The sequence below is a fragment of the Colletotrichum orchidophilum genome (assembly GCF_001831195.1).
Source record: "Colletotrichum orchidophilum strain IMI 309357 chromosome Unknown Scaffold_36.1, whole genome shotgun sequence".
Classification (NCBI taxonomy): Eukaryota; Fungi; Ascomycota; class Sordariomycetes; order Glomerellales; family Glomerellaceae; genus Colletotrichum; species Colletotrichum orchidophilum.
Genome location: NW_019172992.1, coordinates 216,759 through 237,916, shown reverse-complemented (window position 1 = coordinate 237,916; position 21,158 = coordinate 216,759). Strand labels below are relative to the sequence as shown.

At 54.4% G+C, this 21,158-nt stretch overlaps 9 protein-coding genes across 9 annotated transcripts, besides 1 other annotated feature; 5 read left to right on the top strand and 4 right to left on the bottom strand.

Annotated features, from left to right (window-relative positions):
• Positions 1 to 1,068: 1,068 nt before the first annotated feature.
• On the top strand, positions 1,069 to 1,455 carry CORC01_05265 (uncharacterized protein; the record flags this gene model as incomplete). The annotated part of the gene is made up of 2 exons (XM_022616908.1): positions 1,069 to 1,162; positions 1,379 to 1,455. 2 exons carry the CDS (start codon positions 1,069 to 1,071, stop codon positions 1,453 to 1,455), a joined length of 171 nt encoding a protein of 56 aa, XP_022476613.1.
• A 333-nt stretch (positions 1,456 to 1,788) lies between these two features.
• On the bottom strand, positions 1,789 to 2,495 carry CORC01_05264 (uncharacterized protein; the record flags this gene model as incomplete). Its single annotated transcript, XM_022616907.1, has 2 exons — positions 1,789 to 2,039; positions 2,120 to 2,495. The coding sequence occupies 2 exons, from the start codon at positions 2,493 to 2,495 to the stop codon at positions 1,789 to 1,791; spliced, it is 627 nt and encodes a 208-aa protein (XP_022476612.1).
• Positions 2,496 to 4,018: 1,523 nt separating this feature from the next.
• CORC01_05263 (uncharacterized protein) lies at positions 4,019 to 5,160 on the top strand (the record flags this gene model as incomplete). The annotated part of the gene is made up of 2 exons (XM_022616906.1): positions 4,019 to 4,029; positions 4,656 to 5,160. 2 exons carry the CDS (start codon positions 4,019 to 4,021, stop codon positions 5,158 to 5,160), a joined length of 516 nt encoding a protein of 171 aa, XP_022476611.1.
• A 431-nt stretch (positions 5,161 to 5,591) lies between these two features.
• Positions 5,592 to 7,961, bottom strand: CORC01_05262 (uncharacterized protein; the record flags this gene model as incomplete). Its single annotated transcript, XM_022616905.1, has 5 exons — positions 5,592 to 6,722; positions 6,803 to 7,020; positions 7,085 to 7,513; positions 7,573 to 7,680; positions 7,742 to 7,961. The coding sequence occupies 5 exons, from the start codon at positions 7,959 to 7,961 to the stop codon at positions 5,592 to 5,594; spliced, it is 2,106 nt and encodes a 701-aa protein (XP_022476610.1).
• Positions 7,962 to 9,538: 1,577 nt separating this feature from the next.
• Positions 9,539 to 9,604: a sequence feature (Short protein (CORC01_05261, OHE99461.1) was converted to a misc_feature.).
• Positions 9,605 to 9,858: 254 nt separating this feature from the next.
• CORC01_05260 (uncharacterized protein) lies at positions 9,859 to 11,027 on the top strand (the record flags this gene model as incomplete). Its single annotated transcript, XM_022616904.1, has 3 exons — positions 9,859 to 9,881; positions 9,971 to 10,352; positions 10,455 to 11,027. The coding sequence occupies 3 exons, from the start codon at positions 9,859 to 9,861 to the stop codon at positions 11,025 to 11,027; spliced, it is 978 nt and encodes a 325-aa protein (XP_022476609.1).
• A 1,359-nt stretch (positions 11,028 to 12,386) lies between these two features.
• On the top strand, positions 12,387 to 13,160 carry CORC01_05259 (uncharacterized protein; the record flags this gene model as incomplete). Its single annotated transcript, XM_022616903.1, has 1 exon — positions 12,387 to 13,160. One exon carries the CDS (start codon positions 12,387 to 12,389, stop codon positions 13,158 to 13,160), a length of 774 nt encoding a protein of 257 aa, XP_022476608.1.
• Positions 13,161 to 14,673: 1,513 nt separating this feature from the next.
• Positions 14,674 to 14,975, top strand: CORC01_05258 (uncharacterized protein; the record flags this gene model as incomplete). Its single annotated transcript, XM_022616902.1, has 2 exons — positions 14,674 to 14,754; positions 14,829 to 14,975. The coding sequence occupies 2 exons, from the start codon at positions 14,674 to 14,676 to the stop codon at positions 14,973 to 14,975; spliced, it is 228 nt and encodes a 75-aa protein (XP_022476607.1).
• A 1,165-nt stretch (positions 14,976 to 16,140) lies between these two features.
• Positions 16,141 to 17,634, bottom strand: CORC01_05257 (ribosome biogenesis protein Sqt1; the record flags this gene model as incomplete). Its single annotated transcript, XM_022616901.1, has 1 exon — positions 16,141 to 17,634. One exon carries the CDS (start codon positions 17,632 to 17,634, stop codon positions 16,141 to 16,143), a length of 1,494 nt encoding a protein of 497 aa, XP_022476606.1.
• Positions 17,635 to 18,576: 942 nt separating this feature from the next.
• On the bottom strand, positions 18,577 to 19,659 carry CORC01_05256 (uncharacterized protein; the record flags this gene model as incomplete). Its single annotated transcript, XM_022616900.1, has 1 exon — positions 18,577 to 19,659. The coding sequence occupies one exon, from the start codon at positions 19,657 to 19,659 to the stop codon at positions 18,577 to 18,579; it is 1,083 nt and encodes a 360-aa protein (XP_022476605.1).
• Positions 19,660 to 21,158: the final 1,499 nt, after the last annotated feature.

Sequence of the window (21,158 nt, the reverse complement as noted above, 5' to 3'; positions counted from 1 at the left end):
GGAGTAACTACTACGAATGATACTCTCACTCCTTTACCAAGTGTAATGAGTTAGAGCACACAGTAATGGGCATATGAAATGTCAATGGGTGGGTAGAGAGTGGCTTGTATTAGCCCAAAGTGAACAAAGAAAAACTCAAGTCTATAATACGCGTGATAGTGAGGGCCATGCGAGAATGCACGTGGTAGACGTCTTCTAGTGTGCTGATACTAGGCCATATTTCGTGACACCAAGAGTTCGCCTCTACGAACACGACTGGGTCATCGAAGGTTCGGTCCTAAGCTTTCAAGCTCATGGGTCAAAACCCGCACAGCATGACGGAGCCTTTGAATCAACAGTTCCAGGTGCCTCTCCAACGGGCCATTCGAGAACCCCAACGGCAGCAAAAAATAGGACGCAGAGATAGCCAATCGAGTCAGCCTTGTCTCAAGGCCAGTCATGCCCACCGCAGGCGGCCTACAGATCTGAGACGCATCTGACGAACAGAGGAATCTGAAACGTCAACCACAATACCTGAGAAATAAGCCATTCGGTTAATCGAACACAACTCAACCTAGCAAGCGAATTTCTGCTTTCACAATCTTCTCATACAAAAAAGGGCTTTCTTGACTCTGCTTTTATGGTAGAGGAAATCTCAGATGACACCGCCGTAGCCGAGTGGCCCATGCGTTCCCCCTCGTTTGCGGGCAGCCCCAAAGTTCAGCAGGCCTTGTAGCGAACTCTTAAAATTGTTGTATCGTACTCGTGGGTTGTAATGAGTGGTAATTTCAACAATCTCTTACTATCATAGTTGTCAAAGAAAATAAAAGCCATCTACAGCCACACAACTTATGAGTGCCAATCACCCTAAAACCACATGTGCACCTTTCCCCTCACCACGCTAGGCATTCAAATTTTGAATATTTGACTGTTTTGAACAAATTATGTCCAAACTGTGACTTCCAAAGTCGGCCCTTCTGTTGCTGAGCCTCTTGGCTTTCGACGTTCCTGCTAGTCCCCTCAAGAGGTATTGACGTTTTGCTTCCTGGGCCCGGACACAAACAGAGACTAACAACAAGTGTAGCACTAATGCCGTTGAGAAGCGTGATCCGCAAGACGGCCCTCCCCGTTTCTCATGCAGCTGCATCAATGGAAAGAGTAGCAAAATGCCCACCGCAATCTGTAATTGTTGTATTGGAAGTCCAATTCGACCTCGAGTCAGGGCGAGCACAGGGATCACCAACGGTCTCTATATCAATTTCCAACTGATCAGCTAACCTACGGTGAGAACATCTCTTTGACAACCCACGCAGAGATATCAATAGACAGTCAATTGACCCTTCGTCACCCCTCGGATCTACGGTTCGAACCAACTACCCTGTGATACCGATACCAACAGTAACGGCGCCGGCGGTGCTACGGGTCAACACCCAAACAAAGATGGCACAGTGTGCAATGGCCTCGTCACGAAGTTGACGACGGAGGATTGTCAGGCACTGATTGATTCCAACTCCCAAGGTCGATTGTGTTGAGACCGCGTAGATTTAGATATTGTCAAGAATTCGATCGTACGTCTGCTTCCAGATCTACTGCTTTATTCTTACTCGAACAACGGGAGATATGTCCACGAAATGCGTCACAGAAACAGCTTGGGCATCGGTCAAGTCAGGTTTCTCGACGGAGTTTCTGTATCTAGAAGAACACAAGTTCTTGATGATTGATTTGCGGCGGCATTTCCATCGTTATGACCGACAGAGATATCGATATCAGTCAATCTTGGGCCTATTCAATAGAAGCCTCCGTTCCTTCCTATTTCTTGTTCTGTTTACCGCCACGTCTCTCATCTTCATTCTCGTCATCTTTGCCATCATGTTTCTCATTCTCCTCATTCTTCGCCCCGAACCATGCGAATGTAGTAGCAAAAACTCCAGCGCCTATCTGCACAGCCCCATTGACAGCCGCGGCACCGTACCCAGCCGCACCGGCGCTTTGGAGGGTAGCAAATAGGCTCGGCGCCACTACGTTACCGATCCCGGCTTGCACTCCCGCCGCCGCGGAGCCTTCCTCCCCGTCGGGGTCAGCGGTCGAGGTTTCAATGGTACAACATTAACTACACCTCGAGATTGAGGCCATCACTTACCAGCAACAATCCCTTGAGCACCAAAGCCCGCAGCTCCCAGAGCGGGTGCAGCGACGAGAGCTGGAGCAGCCAAAACGACAAGGCTTCCAGCGGTGGCACCGTAGTAGATCGTCTTGGCGGGGTTATTGTACATCCATTGGCCGGCCTTGGTGATGGCAAGAGTGTCAGTAGCGTTACATGTCTTGTTCAGAGAAAGATACTGATGCACCTTTCGAAATCCGGATGGCTCCTCCTCTGATTCGTCTGCGTTGTCGTCCGCTGGTGGCTCCGTGTCTCCTCCGCCGACACCTAGTAGCAGCTGTGAAAGCAGTTTCGCCCGTAGCAGGCCGATAGCTGCTACTTCAGCATAGGTATTTCCGATCTTGAGAACCTGCATCACGCTCTTATCGTCCTTTGATTTGCTTATTGTGCGGTTTGGATGGTAAGATCATCAGCAACACGTCGGTTGTCACGAAGGGCCTTGACCTCTTTATAGATTCTGATGATGGAAGGGAGAACTATGGGCGAATAACTTTAAACCCTAAATACAAGCTCAAAGCAAAAAAACATGTGATGAGGGGATATTCGCAATCGGACGGTCGATTATGTTGGAGGCCGACAGATGTCTGGGAAGTCGGTAACATGGTTGGTTTATAGCTTTGGCTTTCCATTACCCCGCGTCAGCATTGAGCCTTATCGGAAGTGAAATTTTGTCCTCCATTCTCAATGACTTTCCTCTCGATTGACAAGAGCTTCGATTTTATCTCTAGATCTATCCGGACCAATGAACTGGTCACCAGGTCCTTGTTGAGAAATGGATCTGTTCTAGTGACTGGACGACGCTCTCCTTCACGCTTCGGGTCCTTGCATGAGGAATTGTCGTAGGACATATTATATGGCGTCAATAGCTACCCGCAAACGACGGCATCGTTTTCGCGACAGGAATCAATGAAAATTATTGTGCCTTCACCATCTCCCTCGTTTGCTTTACGAATTCAAAGTATACTTGAGCAATCGATAGACATTTCAACGGTACAGCAACATGTAGCGCAATACAGAGAAATAGGTAGGCACAAGCTGCAACTACATGACTTGGAGCTGTGGATGTGGACCCTATCAGCGCCTCGTTTTCCAGCTTGATCACGCTGCTCACAATGTGAAATAGGCGCTGGAGCGTCTTTCTCTCAGAACTCAAAAAGTCCTGACGAACCTGAAGGTCATTGGTTGGCAAGACCGTAAGCGCCGAACCCATGTCAGTTCGTAGGCAAACATCCAGACCGCAGATGTGGCTCAAAAACTGGAATCAAATTCATGGAAACAAAAACCCAAAGCTCTCAACCGAAGACGGTCAACAGCACAGTGGACGAGATACAGATTTCCGGCTTCACTTTCCAGCATTCAATTGCGCACCAATCCTTTGGACATAAATAGGTCTCCTTTTCCCCAACTTTTCAATCGAAATTCAATCAGAACAACTCCATTTCAAACCCTCTTCAGTCCTTCAAATACTGCCCAGCCCAAGACAACCAACAGCACCCTACCGTAGCTCCTATTATTTATCTCTCAATTACCAACTTTTTCCTTCCGAAAAATAAAAATATCATTACCTCCATTATTTCGCTCCATCAACATCGTTGAGCTGCACAAGAGCACTATACCGCTCCGTGACATCCTGCAACCTCTACCTAGGCAGACAAGCAAGCCTCACTCCTCCCATCTACTCTGGTTTCCGCCCTTCTATCGTCCGCACTAAACACCATCGAAGTTTCCATCGTTAGTTACAGCTTCAAGAGCCCCAGGACGTCTGTCTACCCCGAATCCATTATAGTGTTTCAATTCTGCAGCGCACCTTCTTTGAAAGAGAGGCAAAATATCTGCAAGTCAGATCGCCCAGACGTCACTGAATTCGGGTTGAATTTTATGAAGCTTTTGTATGTGGTGTTGGATCGGTGAGCTACAATCTCTTCCTTGTCTTCGTCTTCCTTTCCATTTCCAAAACTCCGTCGTTGTCTATGTTATTTGCTTACGTCCACACTGAATCATCAACTCCAAGCTTTCTTATGGAGAGTTCTCGTCCCCATCACCTGAGACTCAATCGTCAGCTTCATACCCTCTGGTCTTCCGTCATTCAATTTTCGTCACCTCTATTTTCCCCATTCCTCTTCCTGGTTCTTCGTGAGTGCGTCAGTCTTACCTTAGTTTCTACCCGATCACTTACCAAAATCGACTTTGTTCTTGGTCGTTTGCTTCATTTCCCCCTGCGGCAAGTCTCCGCCATCATCACCTTACTGTGAATCGCTCAATACAAGCCGGCACAGAGCTGGCAGCCGGGGATCTCTTCAAGGATTTTATAAAAGGAGCCCCTTTCTTTCTTCAAATCTCTCCCACCATCCTTTTCCTTTCCACAGATTACACCTCGACTGACTCAAAGTAGTCATCACCTATAGTCCCTTTCTCAAGAATACTCAAAGCACAAAGAAGCTTCCACGCCTGCAACAGCTTCTGGAACCCCCCCTGGATCAATTACTCCAAGCAACCATTTAAATACCACTACAAGTATCGAGATCCTCAGAATAACCCTCTCTCTTGCCAGCCGGGCTGCTGATCTTGCTTTCGCGGACCTTGACCAAACCGAGATTTGTCAGCTCAAGGATGCTCTCGATCGGGCTCAGACCGTTATAGAGCACCTCGAGGAGCTCAAGGGGGTCGACCAGACGCAGATCGTTCTGCTGCAGGCCCGCATCGATGAGCTGACTCAAACGATTACGTCTCTGCATGAGGAGAACCGTCGTCTCAAGGAGCAGAGCCCTGAGCCCTTCAGCAAGATCCAGGAGCCCCGTCATCTGGCTCAGGGGCCGTCTTCCCTCCAAATCATCGACATCAGCCGTACCATGCTGGCTGTGTCCTCCGAGTCTCCGTCCGCCTCGTCGCCGATTGAGGAGACTACCGCCATCGATCTGAATGACTTGAACATGGACGACGCTGTTAAGGACGGCTACCTCTCTGTCTCTGACAGTGGATTTGAAGATCTTGGCTCAGACGCTGGTTCTGAATCTACCTAGATTAGTCCATCAAGACGCAACGACTTCGCGAGGCATGGATTATAATAATCAAGCTTTGGACACCTAGGGCAGGTTTCTTAGAGACGTTATGGCAAATAGACGGTGACGGGAAACGGCTACGAAAGCCTCAAAGGTTGATATGATGCTGAGCGGGAAAAAATATCCGGAGGTGTCGCTGGCGTGTGTCCCGAGAGTTATTAGAGGGCTCGGAGTTTCAGCCAGTCGAGGCAGATTTTCCTTTCAAGCTTAGCATTTTCGGAAGTTTTCAGGAGTGACAGAAATTATGGCACTTGATAGTAAAGTAGCATCGCCTTTTTCCAAGAAAACTCGACTAGTTCCCAAATGATAATGTTACTTCGGTCGTCCTCCACCCCGAGAATATCCACCATATCCCACAAACTTCAACCATGCACCCAGACCCCTCGAGCATATCACCGTCCAGAGTGATTGACCCCCTGTCGTCCTTCATGGTACCCGTATCCCTCCTCCCCAAGCGTAGGGCTCACATCGCCGGGGACCCTCGGGCTCGCCGTGACGTCGCTCCCCATCTCCACCGACGAGCCTCCGTACCGCGGACTACTGGGCATCTCGCTCGCGCTGTTCGGGACCTCGAGCTCCGCAGCGTGGGCGTGCACGTTGTGGGCGTGAGTGTGACCGGGCGACGTCGGCGAGTGAGAGTCGTGGAGGCCCGGCTTTGGTTCGGGTGAGGAGTAGGGCGTGTACCCGGGCAACTCCGACATGGCGCTCTGTCGCGATGCCTGTATGGCCGCCGCCTCGTCCGCCCTCCTTCTCTTCTTCCTGCGCCGGAGGATGAAAAAGGCCCCGAGTCCCAGCAGGGCAATGACACCGACGACGCCGCCTACTACACCTCCTGCGATGGCCCCCTTTGACGGGCCATCCGAGTCCGATGGAGCCGTCGACGGAGCCGGCGATGACGACGGCGTCGTGGTGCTGCTGGGCTCCACGACGAGGGTATACTCGGGCGTATACGCCGGCCGCCGGAGCGAGGGGTCAAAGATGTACTGCAAATACACATCGCTCCACGCCCTCGGCGCCCTCTGACTGGCACCGCCCGACGCGGTCCCGCCCACAGCAGCGACAACCTGCGACGGCACGGGCGCGAGCCTCTTGGCAGCCTGGGTATCGAACCGACCCGTGTAATTCTGGCTCGCGAGCGAAAAGATCTCGACGGGCATGTGATCGGCGCAGGTATTGACGTTGCCGCCGCTGCCGTCGTTTTTCGTCTGCATGCCGCCGACGATTAAGAGGTTCTCGCCCGCGGCGTGGCAGGTGTGGCCGTACATGCCGTCGGCGCGGGTGTGCACGAGGATCCAGGTAAAGGTCGGTAGGGTGAGGACCCAGATCTCCTCTGATGTGATGTAGGTTGCGTAGTTTTCGACGCCGGCGATCATGTAAATGTTCCAGGAGGAGGCGTCCGTGGCGGGGACGAGGACGGCGCAGATGTCGGAGCGGCCGGTGGGGATGTCGGGGAGGCCAAACGTTTCTTGGCGGAACCAGAAGCCAGTTTCAATGTCGTAAATGTCGACGAAGGAGAGGTTTGTCTGTTTTGTCGGGTTAGTCTATGCGGGGGAAGAAAAGGGGAGGATTGGTCAGGGGGTTGGAGGTAATGGAGGGTACTTACGTTGACGTTTCCTGCATTGGCACTCTTGATTTGGACACCGTAAGGGGTCGGGTCGCGCGTGGTTTGGCCGCCAATGTTGACGATGATGCCCTTTTCACCGACGGGGATGTGGACCATGGCGCCATTCATGCGCGGGCCGACGTAGGTCGGGACGGATATATTGGTGAGCTTCGGCTGCGAGCGCTCCGCGGTATCAAGCTCGAGCATGCCTTCGAGGACTTGTAGATGTTAGGTCCCAACCTGTTACCATTGACTACGGTAGGAGGGAAAACGCAGACTTACACCGAAAGTCGGATGAAGATGCATACGCGGCATTCTCAGGACTGGATCTTTTCTGCACGTAACCCTCAAAGATGTAACTCCTATTCAAGGTGGACGCGTCGCAAAAGGCCGCGGCTCCTGGCCTGTCCACGATCTCGCCATTATTTGAGACGCTAAAGTCATCCGACTTGGACCACCCCCCGCCGTCGACGTCGAACTCCCATATAGCCGGTTCCGGAAGGTCCTTATCGGCAATGTACGCCGGGTTTTCGATGCTGTTGAAAGAGAACCACCCGCCGAGCTGATAGACCTTGCGGGTGGCTTTGGAGTACCACAGCGCGTGTTCGATGAGACCGTTGGGGACGTCGGGACTCTTGAAGATGGACGTATACGGACCGGTTTGCTGGTTGGTAAAGTTTTCCGAGAGGTCCAGGACCAAGAGCTGGTTATCTGGGATAGCGTTAGAAGCCCCAAGGGCATAACGTGATACGGCGAAAAGCACCACTTACGCATTCCCGCATCATAAGCCCCGGGTTCTGTGTTGTAAAACGTCGTTCCGCTCTTCGGCACGTACGTGTTGCCGCCATCTATGTAAATCTTCCCATCGGCCAACACACCTGCGGCCAGCTTAGATTTGATCCAAGATGGTAAAACCAGGGGAGGGGGGGTTCGACTCACTAGCATGCCTCCAAATTCGGCAATAATGCTGCGAAAGGTCGTATACGCTACTATTTATAGTCGGCGCCGGGATGGAAGTCGGAGCGGAGAAGACGGAAGAAGTAGTGGCAGAGGAGAGGAGGCTCTCCGAGGCGCTGCTCACGGCCTGTCTCACATCCACGACACCAAAGACAGGCTCCAGACCCGCTGCGAAAAGCAGCGCAAGCCACGGAACTCTCATGATGGCAGTGACTCAACGCACCGAAGAAAGATATGACGAAGAGAGGCCAGAAATGCGGCCAGCCGAGCGAGTGGGCATGGACGGGTATTTGCAGGACACCGCGAAGAAGGGGGAAGACTGGGGGTTGGGCTTCGCTTCGTTTACGCCGCACGCTGCAGTAAGAGATATTGAGCCCCCCCCCCCATGTCCGGTTGGTACCAACAAGTTCCGAGAGAATACCGAAAAGGGAAGCATGAGGCGTCCATCTCCAACGGGGTTGGTTGGATCTACATGAAGACGTGCAGGAATGGGTAGCTTCACTTCGGACCATGGTCCATAAGCAGACATTGACGAGACACAGCATGGCACAAACTGTAAGATCCAGAGCTCGCCGGGCAAACAGCAAGCAGTATGGGGAAAAGGATGGGAGGTTACAATACAGAATCAGTGCCTTCTAGCTTCGGAATGCCAGTTTCGGCCGGTCTCGCCGACGATCGAATCAGACAGTTGTCAGCAACGCGGGCAGCAAAAAACTCCATGTAATTGGGTCGGCGTTGTGCGTTTGGCGAAGGTGGTGACAGGATCGCGACCCTCATTTGCCTGGGTTCTCACTTTGCGTGGTCGAATAACTTGGCCCCCACGTGGCCCCCCAATGACTTTTGGTCTGTAAAATATGCAACAAGATGCAGGGAGCCGGAGCCTGCCTGCTTAGTCTTGAGCTGACAGGCCCCCTCAGTAGCTTACCACTTACTACTTGCCTGATTTGGGAGAAGGCAGAAGGAGAAAGAAGCTTATCAATGAGGCCTTTTGGAAGAGTGTTGTCCGTAAGTTTGAATGCGAGGGTGTAGGAGCCAGGCTGTGGCCCTCTCTCATCGATGATTTTGCTCATCAAAACATAGGCTTTCATTACGGAGTGTTTGCCTGTGAAACCAACCAGCAGTGGTGCGTGTCCCAATGGGGATACGGGCGACTCATTGAAAAGAACCCTGCTCGATGAAGTCTGGTCACCTGAGTTGCTAGGAACGAACAAGAGGGAGGCATGTCTATAATGCTCGACAGGCTCTGAGATGAGTTGGTTACATCAGTCTCTCATAGTCCCACTCAAAATGAGATGAACCACGCAAGAGAGAATGAAGCTGAAGAATCACGAGTGAAATCCGGCCACTTGCCCAAATCGGTCATTGAAGCCTCAGCCCCTCACACCCACCCCGCCTGAATAAAAACGCCGCTAAGAGAAGCCAGACCGAGCCCAAGGATCTCACTGAGTCTCTCTCCAACAGGTCGGCACTCTTCCAGCAGGTTGGGGCCGTTCCCCGATAACATTAGCGGGGCCGAGTCACCGACTTTACCGCAACAACATAAACAACCCCCCGTCTCGCTGGTGGACATGCGCAGGTTTCCCTTTTCCCCACCATAACCGTGACCGTGACCACCCCGCGTTCCCGGCGGCCCAGCCCAGCCCAGCCGCCTGAGTCGCCCGTCCCCGTTGCACCTGTACCCGCTGGACCGTACCTCGCCAATCACGTCGCGCCCCTCCGAGATGGCACAAGATGGCACAGCGATCCGGCTTGCGCTGGCGTCCTGAAACCTGCTCACCTCTATGCCGTTTTGGGACTCGGCGACGGTCTCGGTGGCAGTTGGTCACCAGGGCTGTTGCTTGTCATGTGCGACGATGCAGCGAGATAAAGCTTGCCCCCTGCTCGTCTGTCGTCCTGATAAGAGGCGTGGCATTTCCCTCGAAGAGGCACAGCTGAAGGCTTCATCTTCATCTCCATTGTACTCGTTTCTTGTGATTTACTCATAATCCCGAGTCATATTCCCGAGTCAGTTGAGAAAGCGTTCATTTCAGGACCCAAGATACCCCCAAGAAAACACCACTTTAATCAGCACAGGACCGGATCCTGCGCCTATCGCCAAAATGCCGGCCATTCTCCCTGACCAGTTCGTACACCCTCACCCGCACACACACTCTCTCAGACGAGATCTCTCAGGCGAGATGAAGAAAGACTCCAAACTCACAATCATGCCAGAACCCCCTCGGTCGAGCACCACCAACAATCAAAGCTCAACCTCCTCGCAACAACACAACCCAACTCATCCCAACCCCTGCCCTCCACCGTAGACTGCGCCGCCCACCTCGAGCTCCTCGAGACCTTTGTCACCCTCCGCGACGCAGTCCACCTCCTCGCCGCCGACGTGGGCCAGGGCCCCGAGCGCGTGTGGGACCTGTACTGCAACCGCGCAGTCGCCCGCTTCGAGCAATGGAGCGCCGGCGCCCAGAGGCCGGGGCAGATGCCGGCCGTCGATGTGCTCATGGCCTGGCACGCGTTGATGCTGCACCCCAAGGCGTACGCCCGGTTCATCGAGCTCGGTGGTCCGCTGGGCCTGGATGGGATCAACTGGTCTGAGACTGTGAGTGCCCTTTTACAACCTCTGAAGAATTCATGGTTCCTCGTCAAAGAAACAGTGGGATTCTCTTCAGGTGTGTTCACTGTGTGCTAACCCCAACTGCAGTCGAGATCATCAAACCTCGAGAACCTCCTCGCCTCAATCGACCTTCCCTCCCTCCTCTCATCACCCGCACACACCGGCATCTTCACCCACGCCTCTTCGACAGGCACCCCTCTCTTCACCTACCCCCTTGCAGCAGCAATCAACCGCCAATTCTCCTTCTCCCTCAAAATGTCCGCCCACGCCTGGCTCCGCAGCCCAGTCCCGGCACTAACATCGACCCTCGCGGCGGCACAGTCCCGCTACGCGCAGTTCTTCCACCTCATCGCCGCCCACCCGGGCACCGTCATGGTGCCGACGCTCGACATCGACCTCGTCTGGCACACGCACCAGCTGTCGCCCGCGCGGTACCTCGCCTACTCCAAGCGGACGACGGGGAAGCTGGTCGACCATGACGACGAGATTCCCGACGAGAGCTTGGCGGTGCTGTCGACGGATATGAGGGCTTTGTGGAGGGAGGAATTTGGCGAGGAGTATCTTCCCGCTGCCTGCCAGGATGATGCCGGGTGTGGGGGCGGGTGCGGTGGTGGATGTGGAGGTGAGGGAGGCTGCGGAAGCTGCGGTGCCATGAAATGAGGGCAGACATTTGCATCAGCATGGGATAGAGGATCAGGCACGGATAGACAACGGCATTACATGTACATCTTGCATTGAACGTATATCAATCATACAGAGAAAAAAGAAAGAGTGCAAAAGTGAAGCTATTACAATTATTGCCTCGTGGCGGAATCGAACCGCCGATCTTCTCATGTCACTATTACTAGTGAGACGCTATACCACTTAGCCAACAAGGCGCTTATTGGTTGAAATCTGACACAGGCTTGCCAGCTATGAGCCCTTCCGCCAATAACCTCAATCCCATGCTGTGCGTCTCCCGCACCACCTTGCACAAAGACCCTGCATTCTAATTCTCCTCTTCCGGACCTCTCCATATTACGAATCCTGGGCCATCCCGACACGACCACCCACAATCGTCCCCGCCAAGCACGTCAAAGTCGTATTTTGTGTTCTTTTCAAAACTCAATTAGAATGGTTAAAAGGGGCGCACCTCGGCTCACCCAAGTCCCCATCCAATGGCGCATCATAAAAAGGTAAGCAAACTGTCCCAGTCTCCCCAGTGGGCTCATCACCGCAGCACGCGGACAAGGGATGAACGTACAACCAGCCCATTGTAATGATAGATCATAGAATGCGGCCAGGGTTCTTCCTTACGCTGCCGAGGTCCGGCTCCCGTTCCGCTCCATTTTGGCTCCTTCTATCCTTACAGAGGAGCCTTTCAAAAGATCTTGCACGCGATGCCGAGACGGTCGTATCGTCACCCAGCTAACAGTATCAGTACAAGTGAGTACAGTCTCATGTCATGCGAACGCTTTCTCTCGCCTGAATCAAGCCTTGAATCGTGCTGTTGGACCCCTGAAGTGTTGAAGCCCTCTAATAAGGATGTATCTTAAAGTCCTGAGGCTGATGTACTCCACTTTATGCCATCATCTGTCCTGGCATTGTGGGCAAGATCTTTTGAAAGGCCCCTCTGTAGAAGGGGAAGAAAAATGGGTAATTCGATAGGTACCATGGAAGGTGTGGACTTTGTCGGATTCGCCGCTTTGCCGGAGCCGCCGCTCGGGGTTGACAACTTGAAGGAGAATCTCCATTCTAAACTCGGATGGCCCAGTCCTATGCGTCTTGTATCTGTTTATAGACCCCAGATTTGAACTAGTATATAAAGCAACTTCGTCAACGTTCCTCTTGTTCGTGAACTTTGTCTCAGTATCCTTCAGCTACTCATTCATCCTCAGCTCGCTCCTTGGTTTACAACTTACACCAAAGGCAAACTGTAAGACCATCATCACTGTCTTTCCAGGAGCTCGAGATCCCCAAGTTCCCACACCCTTTGTTTTGAGATCCACTCCCAGAAAGATCCCCCAAAGATTCATCAAAATGCGCGCCTCAGCAGTCCTCGCCGCAGCCTGCGCCATGTCCTCCTCCGTCATTGCCGGCGCCGTCCCCCGCGACGCCGCTCCCGCAGCTCACCCCTGGCTGGCCCCCGACGTCGCCGCCGGCGCCGTCCGCGGCCCCTGCCCAATGCTAAACTCCCTCGCCAACCACGGCTACCTCGCCCGCGACGGCAAGGCCATCTCCATGCAGGACCTCATCGCCGGCCTCGGCTCCGCCCTGCACTTCAACGAGTCCCTCGTCCGCACCCTCGGCACGCCCGCCTTCGCGACCTCCACCACCGGCAACCCAAACACCTTCAACCTCGACGACATTGCCAAGCACAACGTCATCGAGCACGACGGCAGCCTGTCCCGCGCCGACTATGCCGTCACGGGCGACGCAAAGACGTTCAACGAGACGGTCTGGGCCGAGACGAGGGGATACCTCGAGGCCGGCTCCGCGGCGACGGACAACAAGGTCGGCGTCGCGACCATGGCTACCGCGCGCAGCAAGCGCATCGCTACCGCCAAGGCCACCAACCCGTCCTTCAACCTGGCCACGAGCCAGGTCACCGTGTCCCTGGGCGAGTCCGCCGTCATCCTCGGCACCATTGGACAGAGCTACACCGAGCCTGCCGCGCCGCTCGAGTGGTTGAAGGTCGTCTTTGAGGAGGAGCGTCTGCCCTTCAACGAGGGATGGAGCACCTCTGCGGATGTGATTACTACCGCCCAGGTCTTGGGTCTGTCGCAGCTTATTGCCACCAGCGGAAGCAGCTAAGCTTCTTCGCTAGAATAGAAATAATAATTGCCATCATTTTTCAACGTTTCAAGGGTCAAGGGTGCCAGAGCAGCGTTCAGTGACATTGCCGGTGTTGATGTGAAGAATCATCCTGCTCTGTTTGTTGGTGGGCCTCACGGCGTCGTCGAAATGTAGCTTGACTCATGAGGCCCTTGGAAGGGCGGCAGTATTTGAGTTCCTGAGCTGCTGAGTAGCATTTGGCCATGGCGCAAAACATTCTTGAGTGTCGTGACTCGGGTGTCGTGACTCGGGAGACTCGGGATGGGGCCATGTGGAATAAACAAAATGGGGCTCAAAGTATCTGCGCCTTCGTTTTCGCTAAAACTCTTCGGCCCGCACAGGGGCAGTGTCAACGAACGTTGCACTGCATGAAAGATCCCATCCCTAGCCGGCACTATGAGCAATTATGCACGGTCAAAAGCCGCTCGCTTCATGACTTGTCTTGGCATTGTGTGGCGTACCTTTGATATATAAGTATATACGGATAATTCAGGGCTCTTTGCAGTCTTTTCTGGGCCCCATTGAGACTGTAACATCGTACAACAGACAAATTGGATCTTTTGTCATGACGAGGCGTAGTGCAGTTGGCTTGAGAAGATGGTTCATTTCTGTGCCGTCGTTTGCTAGTGCTCGTCTAACGGACGGCCTGGGACGGCCTGGGACATTACTGAAAGGAGCGGAAGTAGTGTGAGGCTTAGGAAAAGTATCAGGACCAAGATTTCCAGGTCTTGAGGTCAAGGGTTGTGGACGGGATAAACGGGGGAAAATAAACTAGGAGAAAAAAAAAGAAAGGAGGATGATATAAAGTGGTAGGATCCGGAACCCAATTCGCTTGTAAGACGTTGGGGGCGGCCGCTAGTACAAAAATGGAGCGGGATGCAACTAACTACCCTGAAGTTAGCTTGCTTCACCATCATCAGTCAGGAATCGGTTCCCCAAGCTCAAATCCAAGTGCCTCGATAAGGCCGCCAGCCTACAGTAGGTATTCCAAGTCTACTCAATACGCGCAACATTTGATAGAAAACATGACAGACGTGGTGGAAGCAGCACGTGATGCGGAGTGACTACTCCGATCATGTTTGGGGGTTTGGGGGACAGGGAGCGGGAAGTGAATCGGACGGATCTGCGATATACTTTACTTTAGATAACTTAGCGTGGGTGGTAGACATGCTTACCCCACGCCATGACGTTAGGCGAGAACACTGACGCCTCGAACTCGAGTTGAGCCTCATCCCCTCAACTCTGAGGAGCTTTGCGGCAAGGGACACTCTCACATGACGTCAATTCGAGCTCAGAGCTCCCCTTTTCGAGCTAAGCTCACGTATCTTAAAAGAGCTCCTTCAGCCGCCCCCGTCAAGTGTTTCCTTTCTCATCAATTCAATTTAACAATTCTAGTCCCGATATCACATACAGTTGACGCCGCCCAAACCTTGTCCACAACAACAATCGATTAATTTTGTTAATAATTTATTACACAAACAACACCATCATCATGCCTCGCGACGGATCTGGAGCTTCTGACAACGCCGGCGAGGCAACCCATGACATTGTCCACGGTGTCGGCGAGATCAAGGTACGTCAGGATATCTCCGATATGCCAATCATCTACCCAAATGTACACCACGCTGACCAACTCCTTTTTCCCAGGACCCCCACGTCGACCGCGCCGACAAGACCGCACCCCTCCCCGAGGTCGAAAAGGGTCTCGCCATCGAGGGCCTGTCCGCCAGCGGAGGTTCGAGCCAGGGTCTCGCCAAGGGCGACAGTGCCGGTCAGGGTGGCAGGTCCAACTAAAGGCCACCACTAGTTACGAGGGATGGAGATTGGTACACAAAGAGCAAGATAATCAGCTGTCGACCTATGGTGTACATCTCACGAGAATGATGTCATCGGATGGTGCCTACCATGAGGTAGACTAATGAGACACGAGTTACTCAATGTTCGTCGCTTCCGCCTGGTTTGGGTCGATGAAAATGCCATCCACATTGTTTCTTCATGACATGCCAAAGTGAAATACTAAAGTTATGGAAGAAGAAATACCGCCTTCCATGTCACCAGGCAAAAGCCTGTCAAGCCTACACATGGTCCCTCCCCTGTCCATGACTTCCCCAATAACTCCAATATCAAGGGTCGGGTAACGGGCGCCGCGATTCCGTTGGGAAAGGGGAATACGCCCAGTATGGCATACACTACAACAACATCCGTCAGCCAAAGATGCGAGGAGCTTCTTCAAACACCAGAACATTAGTGTTGGCAACAGACTTGCTTACAAGAAACGATCAATTCTCACGGTAGCCAGGGCCACGCCAATAGATAGCAGATTCGTGGAAACCCCAATAAACCGAGTGCCACAAGAGCGAGAGCGAGGACCATGTCCTTTCCCAGGGACTCCATGCCGACGACGTGTCGATCGCCCATCGAATTCAGACGGGAAAAAAATGTTTCCCCCGTCCCGTAGTGTTTTGCGTGTTGATTGAAAGGTATCCAAGTGGATGGCGTTGAAGTGAGGTTGGTGTACGGCGAAGCGGGCATCGATTTTGGGACGATCCACAATTGAATGAAGACTACGTACAGAAATGTCATTATCCGTTAGCTCGACAGAGCTTCGGACGAACTTCAAGATTCTTCCAATGTCTCACACTGTCAACTCCCGCAAGCCTTTCCCAGGCTTCCAGATCGACCACAGACAAACCACTGTCAATGGTCCCGACGCGGCAGGCGTCAAGCAAAACGCATCAAGACAGTTCATGGTCATATATCAGTAAAGTGAAACTCCAATTCATGAGGAACCTGGAATACTCCATAGTCCATATCAAATCATACCAGCCGCAACCTCATCGTAGAGGCAAAGCGTATGAGATCCCCCCTTTTTTATCTATTTCCCTCCTCCCATGCTCATCATCATGCCCAAAATCAAACGGCGCAAAGCAAAGGCAAAATCCTCCCTTCCCTCCAGGTCTCAAGCCTCAAAGACCAAGACAACACCATCATCACCAGCAGTAACAACCCTCTCCCCAGTCTCCCCCTGCACGAACCCCAAAACACCACCGCCCTCACCATCACCCCGATGTCCCCTCCACTCCTTGACAAGCCCGCCGTCCTGCGCCCTCAAATCCCACCTTCTCACCACCCCGTCCATACCACAGGTCGTCAGCAGCCAGCTATTCTTCACAAACTCCACCTTGACAACACTAAACTCCTCGTGCGCGCCCACAAGGCTCCTCCGCACGGCGAACCTCCTCCCCGCATCAAACACCGTCACGCTCCCGTCAACGGACCCCGCAGCCAGCAGCGTCGAAATCTGCCCCGGCCCGCCCGCCGCCGTCGTGAAGCTAAGCGCCTCGATCGAATCCGACGCCGTCTGCAGCGCCGCGAGAATCTGCCCGCCCGCGGCAACGTCCGCGCCACTCTTGCTCTTGCCCTTGGCCCCCTTACCCGCCTGCGCGCTGCTCGCCAGCCTCGGCAAGCTCACAATACGGATCGCGCCGCCCGCGCCGCCGACGGCCACCAGCGCGCCCTTGGGGTCCACCGCGACGCTGTACAGCCCGCCCTCGACCGCGAACCGCTGGTCCTCGGCCGTCAGGCTCACCGTCGTCTGGCCGTTGCTCTCCACCAGGCCACTGGCGGCCGCCTCGCCCCAGACATCCCACACGTACAGGCTCGCGTCCTCGGAGACGGTGCAGAGCAAGTTGCCGTCGGGCGTCCAGGCGCCCGCGGTGACGGGGGCCTGGTGGAGCCAGTACGTCTGCACGAGCTGCAGTGCGTTGGCCGGGTTGCCGCCGCCCGCGGCGATGTCGATGGTGTACACCCAGACCGAGTTGTCGCTGGCGCCAATGGCAATGGTGTTTGGGTATTTGGGGCTCGGGCAGGGCGCGATCCAGTTGATCTCGGGGACCTCCTGCGCCTCGGCGATGAACTTGATTTGCACGCTGGCGGCCTCCGCCGAGGCCGAGTTTACGCGCAGGGCGTGGACGCGGAGCTTGCCGTCCATGCCGCCGCTGACGAGAAAGTCGCCCTTGGGGAGGGTGAAGGCCAGGGCGTTGATGCTGTCCGTGTGGCCGTCGATGGCGTAGATGGTCTGGAGCTCGGTGGACTGTTGCTGGGAGGTGTCGCCCGAGTAGGAGGCCGGGAGGACGGGGCGGGAGGCGGCGGTGGCGGTGGAGATGAGGTAGCCCTTGCCGGGTGCGTCGTCGGCGTCGCCCTCGGAGCCGCCGGTAGCGATGAGGGTCGGGTGGACGGGGTGCTGGGCGATGGCGAAGACGGAGTCCTTGTGTGCGTCAAAGTAGGCGACCGAGTCGTTTTGGAGGTTGATTTCTTCGTTTTCGTCGTCAGAGTCCATGGGCATGTCCTCGTCGTCGACATTGACCTCTTCGCCAACCTCGTCGGCCTCGAGCATCTCGGGCTCCGACTCGTGACCGTCATCGACGGTTGTCTTTTCGTGAGGGGCCGACATTTTGGGTGCCGGTGATGGTCGTCTTGATGTTGGAAGTGTTGCGCAAGGGTTTTGCACTCTTGAAGTAATGCGCCGACTTCCGAATTTTACGTCGAAAGATATATAGTGATGACGTAGGAAGAAGCGCCGGGTACTGATCCGTAATTTATTGCCCAAAAACAGAAAGAAGGCGTAGAAGCAGGAGGACGTTTTATTAATCGTCAATCGAGGTTCCGCGTGCTTGATAAGCAGGATTGCGCGCGCAGTCTGGGCACTCTTTCTGGGTAGGCAGGAACGAATTTTTTTGTAGCTTTGGATGGCGGGGTGGCGGGGTAATTCGCAGTGAGGTGTCTAGAAACTGCAGGCGGTGAGGTAGGTACTTGGTATTCTTCTGCGCCGGGGCCACAGGTTGCCGGGCCGCCCAGAGGAAGGATGTGGAGGTCGGTGTGACTCTTCACCGGGCATCGGCGGCACGGCGCTTGGCCCGGGTTGAATGAATGCCCGCGATTATATGGCATGGTGTCCAGTCTTGTACATTGCGCGATTATATCTCCTAGTGTCCTAGTATTCGTGTTCCTTGAAAAATGCCCTTATAACTACCTTACCTATGACGGATCTTGAGCCGCTTCTCACTTTCTTACGTGGATCGCTTCCCGGTGATGCACATCTCATCAAGACTTTCTAGTTTCTACGCCTTTACCCAGGGCAGGCATATCTTCTTGTCTACTGTGCTCAAACACAACATCGCCATCGAAACCTCCCAGTGGCCCTCATGACAAGCCTCCCCCGCTAAAATCAGACATTTAAACGCCCCATACGCTGGTGTAAAAATGACCCCTCACAACAGTGATATATCCATCTCATAACAATTCCCCTCCATTACACTTGATATTCCCGCTCCTCCATGCAAATCATCTCAACCTCTCAGTACCCTAGGTAGCTTACGAACTCCCGCGACTAACGTCACCTCCGATTATCAGCAGGCAATTCCGTAGGCCCCTCCCCGCCATCCAACTCAGCAGGCTGCTGCGGCTGCGTCCACCCCTTGAACTGCGTGTGTCCCCCTCCTCCATGCTGGCCGCCGGGGTTCATGAGAACCTTATCATTGTTGTAATACCCAGCAACGTCCGTCCCAATCATCTCCGACGCGGGCGACGCCTGGGGGCCCTGCCCGTTCTGCTGCTGCTGTTGTGCGTACTGCTGACTCTGATACGCGTACGCGCTCTGAGCTCCCATGGGCGACTGCCCATCCATCTCAGGCGCCGTCGGCGTCTCGACGGGCTTCACGCCCGCATATCGGTGCTTCCGCCGTCTCCACCACAAAAATAGACCTACGAGCGCGGCTATCGCGACGACGGGCACGACGACAGCCACAGCGACGATGCCGCCCGTGGACAGACCACCAGTGTTCGCGCTGCTGGTGGTGTTCTCCGCCCCGGCCGCCGTCCCGGTTGCACTCGCACTCGCATCCGTCACTCCGCTCCGCGCCGCCGCAGTCTCCGTTCCCGTCCCCGTTACCGTTGTCGTCGCAGCCGAGGTCGTCTGGGGCAGAAGATCGCTCGCCTGATACACCATCCTAATACCCCACGCATTCACACCATCACGGTTCTTCATCGTGACAGCCTGGGTAGCCACAACCCCGTCGTCTGTCCGCGTAATATCAACGACCGTCGCGGGGCCAGCCATCCACGTGCAAAATTGTGTCTCCCACACATTTGCGAGGGTCATGTCGTCCTGGACGCAGGACAGCGTCATGTCGCCGCGGAAGGGGCAGCACGTGACGGTCGTGATGGAGCGCACGCCGCCATTGCGCGAGCAGTACGGTTGCGCGGTGTAGCCCGTCGGACAGACGGTCCCGGGGGAGTAGAAGGCCGTGCTGGCGCCGTTAAACTTGTCGGGCAGGCATGAAGGGTCGTTATCGATGGCGTATACATTGTTGGTGAGGTAGATGCCGGAGCAGGAGGACGCGGGCGGGGAGAAGTCGGCTGTCTTGAGCGGGTTTTCAGGAAATGTTGACGCGATGAACGTCGTTTTTGTTGATGTCATTTTGAATCGAGGGTGTATGTGGTGAACGAATGTGAGAACTGGCGTTTAGATGCCGCTTTTCGACGCGGGATTGGACTCGAGAGGTCGATATCGAGGTTTAGTCTGCCGTCGACTACTCGTGTAAGACGAGAAAGGGGTGGATGACTACGTGTGGATACTACTACACTGCGGGATCGAGAAACCTGACATCAAGAGGCGATTTGCAAACGACTGAAAGGTAACAATTGGCAAGTAGCTGCGGTGAGCAGTAGGCAAAATGACAAGAAAAGAAGGAAAACGGGGACTCGATCAGCAGGGAACAAGGGAACCACTCGCTTTTCACGAAATCCTTCGTGCTCAGTTACCAGCTCACATATTTGCACTCACACGCCCCCCCTTCCGGGTCGCCCCGTCTAGTCCGCGCCGGCCAGTCAGACGGCGCCAATCTGACACCACGGCCGATGAACCCCATGGTTGGTGTCCTATCGCGCGAGACGGTGAAAAGAGAAGCGGAGAGTGATTCGGGCAGGTCGGGGCGGGACAGCAGGGGGAGGGGGGGGGCGAGCATCTCAGGCATCGCAGGCAACGAGATAAACGGTACCAGCACACCATCGCTTTTCGAAGGGAGGAAAAAGTCATCAATTTGGATGTGACGCTAGGAAGAAGGGGGAAATAGGTGAATGGCGTTGAATTGGGGCCAAGCGACATACCCATCGTCGCGCAGGCGCTGGGCGGAGTCTGTGAGGTGCATTCGCGAATCCTTCGGCAGGGATCTGGTGACCAGGGGCTGAGCCGACGGGCGTGTCTGCATCCGTGATCTGTCCAATGTTAAGTGCCTTGATCCTCGGGAAGCTGAACCATTACTGCCACTGTCGCTGGCGCTGACAAAGTTTTGCTGCCGATGCTGGTGCTGATAGTGCTATTCTGCGATTCCCATTGTAAAGCAGAGATATTAGACTGGGAGGGCGGTAGAGCAAAAAGGACGAGACGCGACCGCCTCCCCTTTCTGATACAAGACCGCTGCGGCCAGTCCATCCGTCAAATTCTTGGCTCATTGGTGTCGCGAGCCCTTTAAATTCTAGCGCGTGAGCAGGAAATTTCGAAAATAAAGGGATGAGGTCGTTTCTTTTCCCAATTGTGCGGTTTCCTGCGGATATTGACAGAACAAGGTAACTTCAGTCCCGCGCTGGCGGACGATCGAACGGGACGGGCCTCAGCTGCTTCTCATCCACTCTTCAACTCTTCGTCGATTGGCGATTCCGGGCGAACAATGGAATGTCCTCTCTATATTTGCTTCTCTGTGAACTAAGGTAGTGAACCGGTGAATTGATTGGCAAAGGTTCGTGGCGGGGTTGTGCCGCGTTGGAAATGGGATGGGTTGCAAAGCCCCACGACGGCGTCCCGGCTAAGGCATCATGCACTTCGTCAGGCAAGGCTGTAGCACCCACTCAAGGCGAAGCCTGTAAGCACTAGACAAAGTAGAGGGGCAGTCATCCCAAATAAAGCTTTTAGGAATCCAG